Source organism: Chiloscyllium plagiosum, chromosome 4 (assembly GCF_004010195.1).
Source record: "Chiloscyllium plagiosum isolate BGI_BamShark_2017 chromosome 4, ASM401019v2, whole genome shotgun sequence".
NCBI lineage: Eukaryota > Metazoa > Chordata > Chondrichthyes > Orectolobiformes > Hemiscylliidae > Chiloscyllium > Chiloscyllium plagiosum.
This window is the reverse complement of record NC_057713.1, coordinates 60,600,266-60,613,055: the sequence shown is the minus strand read 5'-3', so window position 1 is coordinate 60,613,055 and position 12,790 is coordinate 60,600,266. Positions and strand designations below refer to the sequence as shown.

The following is a 12,790-nucleotide window of genomic DNA, read 5'->3' as shown; positions in this document are numbered from 1 at the left end:
CCTGTATTCCATGAGATCTAACCTTGCTAATCAGTCTCCCATGGGGAACCTTGTTGAATGCCTTACTGAAGTCCATATAGATCACATCTACTGCTCTGCCCTCATCAATCTTCTGTGTTGGAATATTTAAGGAAGTGACCAACATGCCTGATATAAAGAGTTTCAGAAATCTTGAGATCAAGTAAGTGGCCATAGTGGGTATGAGTTTATAATAATGGCACAGATTTGAAAATGTTTAAGTCAGATGAGAGAAAGATACACTGAAATCATGAAGGATGAAGAATCATGGAACACAAAGTGTAAAGGAGGAGAAATAGATGTTTCCTTCTGAGAATACGACAATCACTAGAAAAGATCTAAATGGTGTTTGAAGCTGGATTCCTCCAATGCTGTCTATCTGAGAATAGTTTTTAAATTCATTTTGAGTTCACATTTATATCTCACTTTTCTCAGATTATTCATAGAATCCCTACAGTGTGGAAACAGGCCCTTTGACCCAACAAGCCCACACCGACATTCCGAAGAGTAACCCATCCAGACCCATTCCCGTACCCTATTACTCTACATTTACCCCTGACTAATGCATCCCTGAACACTATGGGCAACTTAGCATGGCCAATTCACCTAACCTGCACATCTTTGGATTGTGGGAAAAAACCGGAGCACCCTGAGGAAACCCACGCAGACACAGGAAGAATGAGCAAACTCCACACGGACAGTTGCCCGAAGATGGAATTGAAGCCAGGTTCCTGGCGCTGTGAGGCAGCAGTGCTAACTCATTTGTATAAAAAAGTTACTCTCCAATAATGATCAGATCGGTAGCTAATCTACCTTTTGAGTCTGTACTCACCAATTTAATCCCATGCCCCAGTATTTCCCCTAAAATCTGCAATCACTCCTTTTCAAGTACACATGCAATTGCCTTTTGAAAGGTCCTATGATCTGATTCCAGTACCCTTTCATGTGGTGCTTTCCAAATCTTGACAACCATGAATGAAATAACTTTTCTTCACCTCTCCTCAAGTTTTTTGACAGTTATCTAAAACTATGACCTTGAATAACTGACCTAACTTGTCAAAGGGAACAGTTTTGTCAACTTGCTCCAACAAACTGCTCATAACTTTGAATGCCACTATCTTTCACAGACCTTTTGGTTTTGTTTTTTTCACCTACATAAAAACTATTGCGTTTCTAACTTGTCTCCTTTCTGAGGGAAGATCACGACTAGAGAACAATCTTGGCTATCCGAATTTCAGAATATCCGAACAAGATCTCAAGGCCCCGATGTTTGAATAAACTGTGTTATCCGAACATTCGATTATCCGAATATTCGATTATCTGAACAAAATACTCCCCACCCATGTCTTTCTGATAATCGAGGTTGCCCTGTATAAGCATTATATTGTTTCCATGTCTACAAATGCTGCCAGCCATGCTGAATATTTTAAGCATTTATATTTATTAACACCACCACTTCAGATCCAACACCAAACCGTGCTTTCTTGACATCTCAAAAATCCAGTTGCCTTTGTTTCTCATCGACTTGTTCCTGTATGCAGCCTCCTTTCCTACTGTCCATGTTCTTCACTCTGTCACTGATCCAAATTTTAACTATTATCTTTGTTTAATATTTGTTGATGTGAATGAGATTGTCATTAAATCTGCTTTATGTTGATGTTTAGAATCTGGCCTGTACTATCATAAACACAATATTTTTTCTTTTCAGGTTAAAAACCAAACTCAATAAAGGGGGTGTTGTTGAAAGTTTTATTCATTCCTTAGAACAGTTCAGTAATCCAGACTTGCTCTTTAAGGTAATATTCAGAGTTCAGACATTTCTCAATATTAATTCAAACTTTACAAATGAACAAAGCAATTTTTTTATTCTTTCAACAGGACTGGACTAATGATTTCAAGATTGAACTGGAGAAGAAAGTGAAAGATAAAAAACTTTTGAAAAACATGTATGATGAAATGTACTCAAATCTAGCATCTTTACAATTTCCTGGCATTGGAGCATTCAGAACAAGATATGTTCAGGTTGGTGAAAGTTCATCAGTTAATTTTGTGTCCACTAGATCCATGTTGGAACCTAATCTTTCATGTCTGAGATGACCTCTGAGTGCACAAAAAGCTGTGGCCTTTGATAGATGCTTTCAAATCAGTTCAAATATCATTACTTCTAACAGTAATAAAAGAGTATTAGACTTCAAGAGTGAGAATCAGACTCCATAAATCAATGTGATCTAAATTAGTCAAGGTGAATTTAAGCATTTGTTCCTGTGGTCAATTCATTTTGCTTTCTTCAACATTTTATAAAATTCATTGTATTCCTTATAAGATGTACTGATATTTAAGAATAGAATTCTTAGACTGACTCGTGCTTATATTTATTTTTATATTTTAAATATTTCTTTATCACACTTGAGTGTGAAGAGACTACATTTAGAATTCAGAAAGCTTTCAAAATATTTATTTTTTTGTTTTGAGTCATTGAGCAATGGTTGCTACCAGATCAAGTGCTCTCCTGCTGAAACAATATTAAGAATTCATTGTCAATAAATACATCTGCTTCCAGATATTATTATTTGGAGAGTAATAATGTGCAAGGGTATAGGAAAAAGCAAGAATTTGGCAGTAAGGGATAATCTTCATTTGAAGAACCAGTGCAGACACAATGACCTCCTTCTTTGCTGTAACACTTGTGTGATTCTGTAAAATAGGAGGAGAGAGAAAATTTAGGGTAGGGTAATGTGGCTACTGACTGGGTCCTTGCTCCATCCATCCAGCTAATGGTGTTACAAATAAAAATTAAAAATGCAAATAAAAATCTAATATGGGTTGATGTAGTTAATGTTGAAAATACTGAGTGATTACATTGTATCCAGCAAGGTTCACATTTAGAAATTCCCAAACGGATCTAATGGCATTTCTAACTTCCTTTACCAATAAATTGTCATGAATTGTATAACTTGTTAACACTTCAACAGTATTTTTTTTCTTTCTGGTATTTGTTATATAATTTATTTCTCTCACTCTTTGCTCTGTCAATTGGCACTCAGCACCACATCTCATCTAAACATATTAAGTCCTTCTCGGTTTGGTTATTGGCACTAAGCATCCAGTGGGATGAGCCTAGACTGAGTGTCATTTAAGTGCACATCACAGCTGACTCCAGTCCTATCCACATCCAGTGTGGACATGTTTATTAGACATTATTAGCAAGTGGTGGAGGCTGGTACGATTGCAACATTTAAAAGGCATCTGGATGGGTTTTTGAACAGGAAGGGTTTGGAGGGATATGGGCCGGGTGCTGGCAGGTGGGACTAGGTTGGGTTGGGATATCTGGTCGGCACGGACGGGTTGGACCGAAGGGTCTGTTTCCATGCTGTACATCTCTATGACTGTATGCTTTGATAAAATCTTGTTTCTTCCCTATCCCAGTCCCGAAAGAGATCAGACCTATTGTAGCATCCTTAGCTCATTCAATGCAGATAGGAGATTAAATCTTGTACCTTTCTGATTTGCATGACTGAATTTGAACTAGATGTGGATTTAAAAATTTGTTTTCATTTTTGAAAGGAGGCAATAATTAATTTCAGATTGAAAGTTATTTGTAGGATTGTTGTTTCTGTTGTATTTACCTTAATGGCCTATCCAAGTAGAATGTATTCCAGTTATCAGTTTCATAACAGTGTGCACTAAATCTTACTGTAATCATGCTTTTACAATTTCAGGTGTTTAAAAAAGCTTTTGATCAATATTATGGAAAAGAAGGTTCAAGACTACTGGACATGAACATAAAAACTTTTGATGAAGCAACAAAGAAAATCCTGGAAACAGTGTGCAAGAAACAGCAGGCGCCACCTGGGAACTTGAAAGAGTACTCACCGTGGATGAGTGAATTCAAACCCGAGTACCTCAGGAATGATTTAGAAATCCCTGGCAAGTTACATCCTCTTAATATGATGCACTGTGTTTTAATTATTTATAACTTTACTCAAAACGCTATTATAAAACTGACTACACAATGTCAAAACTACACTTTCTGTCACATACTTGTTGAATACTGAGCGTGATAAGTTTATGATTTTTAAATGTAAATAATTATAGTTCTTTTTAACATTCCTTTAAATATCACATTATTTTAAATAGAGTTACCGAGATGTACAGCACGGAAACAGACCCTTCAGTCCAACTCGTCCATGCTGACCAGATATCCTAACCTAATCTAGTACCACTTGGCCCATATCCCCCTCAATCCTTCCTATTCATATACCCATCCAGATGCCTTTTAAATGCTGTAATTGTACCAGCCTCCACTGGCAGCTCATTTCATACACAAACCATCCTCTGTGAAAAAGTTCCTTTTATATCTTTCCCCTCTCACCCTAAGCCTATGCCCTCTAGTTCTAGATTCCTACACCCCAGGTAAAAGACCTTGTCAATCTACCCTAACCATTCCCCTCATGATTTTATAAACCTCTCAGCCACTGATGCTCCAAGGAAAACAGTCCCAGCCTGTTCAGCCTCTGCTTATAGCTTAAATCCTCCAACGCTGGCAATAATCCTTGTAAATCTTTTCTGATCCCTTTCAAGTCTCACAACATCCTTCCGATAGGAAGAAGACCAGAATTTCTTGCAATATTCCAAAAGTGGCCTAAGCAACGTCCTATACAGTGCAACATGACCTCCCAACTTCAATGCTCTGACCAGTAAAGGAAAGCATACCAAAAGCCTTCTTCACTATTTTATTACATGTGACTCCACTTTCAAGGAACTATGAACATGCGCTCCAAGGTCTCTTTGTTTAGCAATACTCCCTAGGACCTTACAATTAAGTGTATAAATCCTGGTCTGATTTGTTTTTCCAAAATGCCACACCTCTCATTTATCTAAATTAATCTCCATCTGCCGCTCCTCAGCCCTTTGGCCCATCTGATCAAGATCCCATTATGATCTGAGGTAACCTTCTTCGCTGTCCACTACAACTCTAATTTTGGGGTCATTTGTAAACTTAATAACTATACCTTCTATGTTCACATCTGAATCATTTATATAAATGATGAAAAGCAGTGGACCCAGCACTGATCCCTGTGGCACTCCACTGGTCACAGGCCTCCAATCTGAAAAACAACCCTCCACCACCACCGTCTGTCATCTATCTTTGAGCCAGTTCTATATCCAAATGGCTAGTTCTCCCTGTATTCCATGAGATCTAACTTTGCAAACCAGTCTCCCATGAGGAACCTTGTCGAATGTCTTCCTGAAGTCCACAAAGATCACGTCGACCGCTCTGCCCTCATCAATCCTCTTTCTTACTTCTTCATAGAACTCAGTCAAGTTTGTGAGACATGATTTCTCACACACAAAGCCATGCTGACTACCCTTAATCAGTCCTTGCCTTTACAAATACTTGGGAATCCTGAGAGACAGGATTTACTTCAACAATTTGTCCACCACCAATGTCAGGCTCACCAGTCAGTAGTTCCCTGGCTTGCCATTACCACCTTTCTTAAATAATGGTACCACGTTGGCCAAACTCCAGTGATACAAATATCTCAGCAAGGGGTCCAGCAAACACTTCCATAGCTTCCCACAGAGTTCGAGGGTACACCTGATCAGGTCCTGGGAATTTATCCACTTTTATGTGTTTCAAGACATCCAGCACTTCCCACTCTGTAATATGGACATTTTTCAAGATGTCACCATCTATTTCCCCACATTCTGTATCTTGCATGTCCGTCTCCACAGTAAACACTGATACAAAATACTCATTTAATATCTCCCCCACCTCCACACATAGGCTACCTTGCTGATCTTTGAGGGACCCTATTCTCTCCCTAGTCAATCTTTTATCGTTAATGTAGCCATAAAATCCCTTTGGATTCTCCTTAACCCTGTTTACCAAAGCTATGTCACGTTCCCTTTTTGCCCTCCTGATTTCCCTCTTAAGTATACTTCTGTTGCCTTTGTGCTCTTCTAAGGACTCACTCAGTCTCTATACCTGACATATGCTTCCTTCTTTCTCTGAACCAAACCCTCAATGTCTTTAGTCATCCAGCATTCCCTACACCTACCAGCCTTTCTTTTCACACTAACAGGAATATACTGTCTCTGGACTCTCATTATCTCATTTCTGGAGACTTCCGAATTTCCAGCCGTCCCTTTACCTGCAAACATCTGCCCCCAGTCAGCTTTTGAAAGTTCTTGCCTAATACTGTCAAAATTAGCCTTCCTCTAATTTAGAACTTCAACTGTTAGATCTGGTCTATCCTTTTCCATCACTATTTTAAAACTAATAGAATTATGGTCACTGGCCCCAAAATGCCCCATTACAGGAAGGATTTGGAAGCATTGGAAAAGGTGCAGAGGAGATTACCAGGATGTTGCCTGGTTAGGAGGGAAGAGGCTGAGAGACTTGGGTCTGTTCTCATGGGAAAGAAGAAGGCTAAGAGGGGATTTGATGGAAACATACAAGATCATCAGAGGATTAGATAGGGTAGACAGTGAAAGTCTTTTTCCGAGGATGATGACATCAGCTTGTGCAAGGGGGCATAACTACAAATTGGGGGCTGATAGATTTAAGACGGATGTCAGAGGCAGGTTCTTTACTCAAGAGAGTGGTAAGGGCGTGGAATGCCCTTCCTGCCAACATAGTTAACTCAGCCACATTAGGGAGATTTAAACAATCCTTGGATAAGCACATGGATAAGCACAATATCTACGGATCTTATGACAGGTCCATAGGCAATGTACAAGAGTGCCCACCTCTATTTTACTTTTGGGACACATTGGAGATGCTCCTGCCTTAAATTTTGCCAATCGGTCCGGTGCTATATGGGCCCTATGAAGTATCTTCAACTGAATAGCCTGAGTTCTGTTGCAGATGGAGATTCTTCTGGCATTTTTCCAAATGTCATTCCACATTTCTATAGAGATTTCCAGTCCCAAATTCTGATCCCATGTTTTAAGCAGATTGTCCATATGCTTTATGATGTAATAAATGATAAATAGTGCTGACGGAAGATACTCCCATTGGCCATAACACTCTACGTTCTCTATCTGATTTATAAAGACTATCTAATAATGTAGTCTTCTTCTGTGTGTAATCTCGAATTTGTTAGTATCGAAAGAGGTCTCCATTAGGTAATCCAAATTTCTGATGCAGCTGTTTAAAAGACATCAGGACCCCTTCTTTAAACAGATCCCCTAAACAGGAGATACCCCTGGATCTCCAGAGTTTGAAAGTGGCATCTGTAAGCCAGTTGAAATCCCTGTGCTCCCACTATCGGAGTATAGGGGGATGTTTTACGTGAGTTGCCCTCATTTTGCCGCATTATATTCCAAGCTTTAATTGTGTTTAGTATTATAGGGTTTTTACATTGATCCGTGATGATTTTCCTCTTGTCTGAAAACAAGAGGTTAATAAATGGGCATTTTACTTGAGAAGCCTCGATGTCCAGCCAGATTGATTGTGGGTCAGACCCAATCGGCTATGTAGCTTAATAGGGAACTTAACTGATATTTCCTAAAATCTGGGAAATCCAATCCTCCCCTAGCCTCTGGAAGCTGTAGCTTCTTCAGCTTAATGAGGGGCCGTCTATGATTCCAGATAAAGGAACCCAACCAGCCATATAATTTACGTAGTGCCAGCCTCTGCAGCATCACCGGAAGCATTCTCATAGGGTATAGGAGACGGGGCAGGACATTCATTTTAATTCGTGCTATTCTGCTAAGCCAGGAAATTGGAAGGTCTTCCCATCGCTGGAGGTCCTGCCTTATCCTTTCCAGTAAATGCACAAAGTTAGCCTTATACAACTGACCAAATACTGGGGTAATAAAAATGCCTAAATATAAGAAACCCTCCAGGGACCAGCGAAAGGGAAAGTGGGATCCGTCCAATAAGTGGGATATACTAGCAAAGCCACCCATTGGCATAGCCTCTGATTTTGAGAAATTAATTTTATAGCCTGAAAATACACTAAATGTATTAATAACTTGGATTAAGTGAGGCACGGATATCAAAGGATTACTAAGAAATAGAAGAACATCATCTGCATAAAGGGTAATTTTATGTTTACCTGTACCAATCCTCGGGGCTGTTATATTAGGATCAGCCCATATAGCTTCTGCTTGTGGCTCAATTATTAGTGTAAATAGCAATGGCAAAAGAGGATATCCCTAACGGCAGCCCCTATCCACACTGAAGGTATCCGAGCCTAATCCATTGGTAATCACAACTGCTTTGGGATCACTATACAATGTTGAGACCCATTTGGTAAACACCTTTCCAATGCCAAACCTTTCCAATGTGTAAAACAAATATGACCATTCAACCCTGTCGAATGCCTTTTCCGTGTCTAATGAGACGACGACTCTTGGTATCTTTCCTTGATGACAGGCTTGAATCACATTCAAAACCCTTCTAAACATTATTGGATGATCTACGGCCCTTAATAAACCTCGTCTGATCCTCGTTTATGATATGTGGCAATACCCTTCCTTCCCTCAATGCTAACGTTTTAGAGAGGATTTTAAAATCTACATTTAGCAAGGATATTGGTCGGTATGACGCGTAATCTTCTGGGTCCTTTCCTTTTTTGAGGATGAGAGAGATATTCGCCTCTTTCAGCGAAGGCGGGAGACAGCCCTGACTGTATGAGTAGTTATACAATGTCCATAAGTGGACCAGCCAACATTCCTGTAAATTCTTTCTAGAATTCAGCTTGAAAGCCATCTGGGCCAGGTGTCTTACCGCTCTGAAGTTGCCTGATTGCGTCAAGTATTTCTTGGATTGTTAGGGGAACATTCAAGACCGATACCTGTTCCGGACTTAGGTCCGGAAAGGTCAGGTTTTTAAAAAATGACTGCATCCTCCTAGTTCTGTCCTTGCAATCCTGCGATTTATATAAATCAGAATAAAATTTTCTAAAGATTGCAATAATCCTTTTATGATCATGAGTCAGAATACCCGTACTTCCCTTGATAGATGTGATAGTTTGAGGGGCCTTTTATTTTTCTTTGCGAGAGGTGCTAAGTATCTACCGGGTTTATCGCCAAATTCAAAGAACCGTTGTTTTGCAAATTATATTTCCCTCTTAGCCGTTTGGATAAGTGTGGTGTTTAGAGCTGTCCTAAGGGTCGTAATCCTTTGTAATTTGATAATAGAAGGTCTGTCAGTGTATGTTGTTTCAGCCGCTTTTAAGCGAGCTTCAAGCAGACGCTGTTGTTCTCCCTTTAATTTTTTTCTGGGTCGCTGAGTAGGAGATAATCAAACCTTGCGCGTAAGCTTTGATGGTCTCCCATATCATTGGGTTGCTAGCCATACCTGAATTAATTTCTTCAAAAGTTTTTTAAATTCTTGAGAGAAGTACTTTACAAATTTACTGTCTTTCATCAGGAAGGGGTCCATACGCCAATGCCAGGGGGATGTCTCATTGTTCCTCGCCTTGATTTCCATATATACAGCAGCGTGATCAGAAATTGCTATACTGCCTATTTTACAGGATGATATGGAATTTAAAAAAATCGAGGGGGCAAAAAACATATCAATTCTGGTATGACATTTATGTGGATTGGAATAAAAAGAAAAATCTCTGCCCTGTGGGTGAAGGCATCTCCATACATCTACTAATCCTAATTCTTTGTTCAAATCCACCAATTGTCTAGATCTGGGAGATACTCCTGCAGTACTCTTGGGAATCCTATCTATTTCTGGATCCATAATACAATTAAAATCTCCCCCTATAATTGTATGACGAGCACCGAGACCATCAATTTTGAGAAGGCTTCCATTTTAAATTTAAAAGGATGTGCCGGTGGGCAATACAAATTTAAGATCCCATATTCCTCTCCAATTATAAGGGCTTTAATCAGAATATATCGTTCAGATTCGTCTTTTATCTGATTTAGGATTTTGAAAGGGAAATTCTTTCGAATAAGGATAACAACTCTCCTACTTTTTGAGCTGTAGGAAGAAAAAAAGGCCTGATCAAATCCACCCTTTCGTAATTTCAAGTGTTCTTTATCCAATAAGTGTGTCTCCTGTAGGAGAGCTACATCAACCCTTTCTTTCTTGAGGTTTGATAATTTTTTTTCCTTTTGACTGGTGAATTACTCCCCTTGACATTCCAGGTGCACCATTTAACAGACTGATTAACCATAATCGTCCGGGCAAGTCCGAGATCCCTTGGGAGGGGAAACCCTATCCAGAACATCCTGAGCATAGAGCATATAAAATTCACAAAAATAAAGGCTCTTTAATACACTCACATCAATATAATAAACAACTATTTCTAAATAAATAAAAACGTATTTAAATGGAGATTTTCCCCCTTGTTCCCAGGGGGCATCACTTCCTTTCCAAATGTCCAACATATCCGCTCCCAACCAGTGCCCCGCCCTTGACCCAGGTGCCCCATGATAGGATGAAGAAAATTCAAATATACTACAGAGCTAGAGTTAACAGTGAGCACCCTACCCCCCACCCATCCACATCAACACCTGGATATATTTGGTAATGTTAATATCATGTATAAACATATATAACTATAAAATACAGCCTCAACAAGTAATAATTAAATATAATAGTACAAAATAACAGGGGAAAACAACCCCGCTCCTAAAGACAGAAATAAAATAGGATAAGGTAACCACTTTCCCCCACCAACATTAACTAGACCCCCCCCGACCTATATATATACTTAAAAAAGGGGGTGAGAAAATCGCTAAGTAGAGAACAAATAAATAAACCCCTCTCCCCATCCCCCCGAAGATAATATTAAACAGTAAGGTAAAGAAAGGGATTAATATAAAAAAAGGGGGTGTAAACCGGAGTGGGGGGAGAGCAAAACAACATCAATTAACTCTTACAATTTATCTAAGGGAGTCCAAAAATTCCTTGGCCTTTTCCGGCAATCCGAAGTTATACACGAACCCTTCATGGTTAAAGCGTAGCGTTGCTGGGTAGCGCAAGGAATGCTGAATATTTAGATTAGATTAGATTCCTTACAGTGTGGAAACAGGCCCTTCGGCCCAACAAGTCCACACCGACCCTCCGAAGAGCAACCCACCCAGATGCATTCCCCTACATTTACCCCTTCACCTAACACTACGGGCAATTTAGCACGGCCAATTCACCTAACCTGCACATCTTTGGATGGTGGGAGGAAACTGGAGCACGCGGAGGAAACCCACGTAGACACGGGGAGAATGTGCAAACTCCACACAGACAGTTGCCCGAGGCAGGAATTGAACCCGGGTCTCTGGTGCTGAGAGGCAGCAGTGCTAACCACTGTGTCACTGTGCCACTTCTTTAAGTCCTTAAACACTTCTTCGCTTCGTCAAACGTCTTCCTCTTTCGGACCAGAGCTGGGGAAAAGTCCTGGAATAACATAATCTTGCATCCTCTATAAATCATGGCTTGGGGATCATTCCCAAGATTTCTGGAAGCTTCGAAGAGCATCTGCCTCTCCTTATAGCTCTGCAGCCAGAACAGGACTGGGTGGGGGCGCTGGTTCGAGCCGGGCCTGCGTATTGCAACCTGGTAGGCCCATTCCACCCTTACCTGGCCTGATCCAGCCTCCAGATTTAAAAACTGTGGAAGCCACTGTTTGAGAAACGCTGTTATCTGGCCTTTCTCTTCCTGTTCGGGAAGGCCCAGCAAACAAATATTTTTTCGACAACCTCGATTCTGTTATAGTCTCGGAGGTCGCGGCCTTTAGCTCCGCCCCTCCGACTCGGTGCTCGATTTCCTTGATGTCTCGGTCGTGCTTTTGTAGCGCGGCCGAGAGTGAATCCCATCGGCTCCGGGACTCTTCGATGAAGGCGTCGATCTTCGCATCGAGTTTAAAGATTATTTCCACGAGGCTCGCCACTGTAGGTAAGTCCCCCGGGGCAGCTGCAGACACCTCAGTTGCAGCTGGAGAGGGTGGGGGAGGGGTTCCTGCCTGCTGAGAACTGCGGGCTCCCTTCCCTTTAGTCATTTTTACAGGAGATTAGATTGTTTTAATTAAGTACTGAGCAACTAATTACATTAAGTAAAAACTATTCTAAATGATTTGGTGAGTGTGGTGGAGGCGGGTGGCCCACTTTGCCCAAGTTTTGGGAGGAGCACTATAGACTCAGACTTGCTGGGTCGCTACCTTCTTGGGTCCCCTCTTGTACACACTTAACAAATTCCTCTCTGTCTAAACCCTTAACACTGTGACAGTCCCAGTCTATGGTTGGAAAGTTCAAATCCCCTACCATAACCACACTATTATTCTTACAGATAACTAAAATCTCCAAACAAATGTGTTTCTCAATTTCCCGCTATTAGGGAGTCTATAATGCAATCCCAATAAGGTGATCGTCCCTTTTTTATTTCTCAGTTCTGCCCAAATAACATCCCTGGATGTATTCCCAGGAATATCCTCCCCAAGTACAGCAGTAATGCTATTCTGGATTAGTGGTGCTGGAAGAGCACAGCAGTTCAGGTAGCATCCGAGGAGCAGCGAAGTCGACGTTTTGGGCAAAAGCCCTTCATCAGGAATAAAGGCAGTGAGCCTGAAGCGTGGAGAAATAAACTGGAGGAGGGGGGGGGTGGGGAGAAAGTAGCATAGAGTACAATAGGTGAGTGGGGGAGGGGATGAAGGTGATAGGTCAGGGAGGAGAGGGTGGAGTGGATAGGTGGAAAAGGAGATAAGCAGGTAGGACAAGTCCGGACAAGTCATGGGGACAGTGCTGAGCTGAAAGTTTGGAACTAGGGTGAGGTGGGGGAAGGGGAAATGAGGAAACTGTTGAAGTC

At 40.9% G+C, this 12,790-nt stretch overlaps 1 protein-coding gene across 3 annotated transcripts in view; it reads left to right on the top strand.

Annotated features, from left to right (window-relative positions):
• Nucleotides 1–12,790, top strand: part of prkdc (protein kinase, DNA-activated, catalytic subunit) — a 247,590-nt gene that overhangs the window by 201,323 nt on the left and 33,477 nt on the right. For all 3 annotated transcript variants that reach the window (XM_043688292.1, XM_043688291.1, XM_043688290.1), the window contains 3 exons: nucleotides 1,727–1,814; nucleotides 1,897–2,040; nucleotides 3,738–3,945. In XM_043688292.1, the coding sequence (XP_043544227.1) occupies nucleotides 1,727–1,814; nucleotides 1,897–2,040; nucleotides 3,738–3,945 (440 nt within the window). The remainder of the gene's footprint in view (nucleotides 1–1,726; nucleotides 1,815–1,896; nucleotides 2,041–3,737; nucleotides 3,946–12,790) is intronic.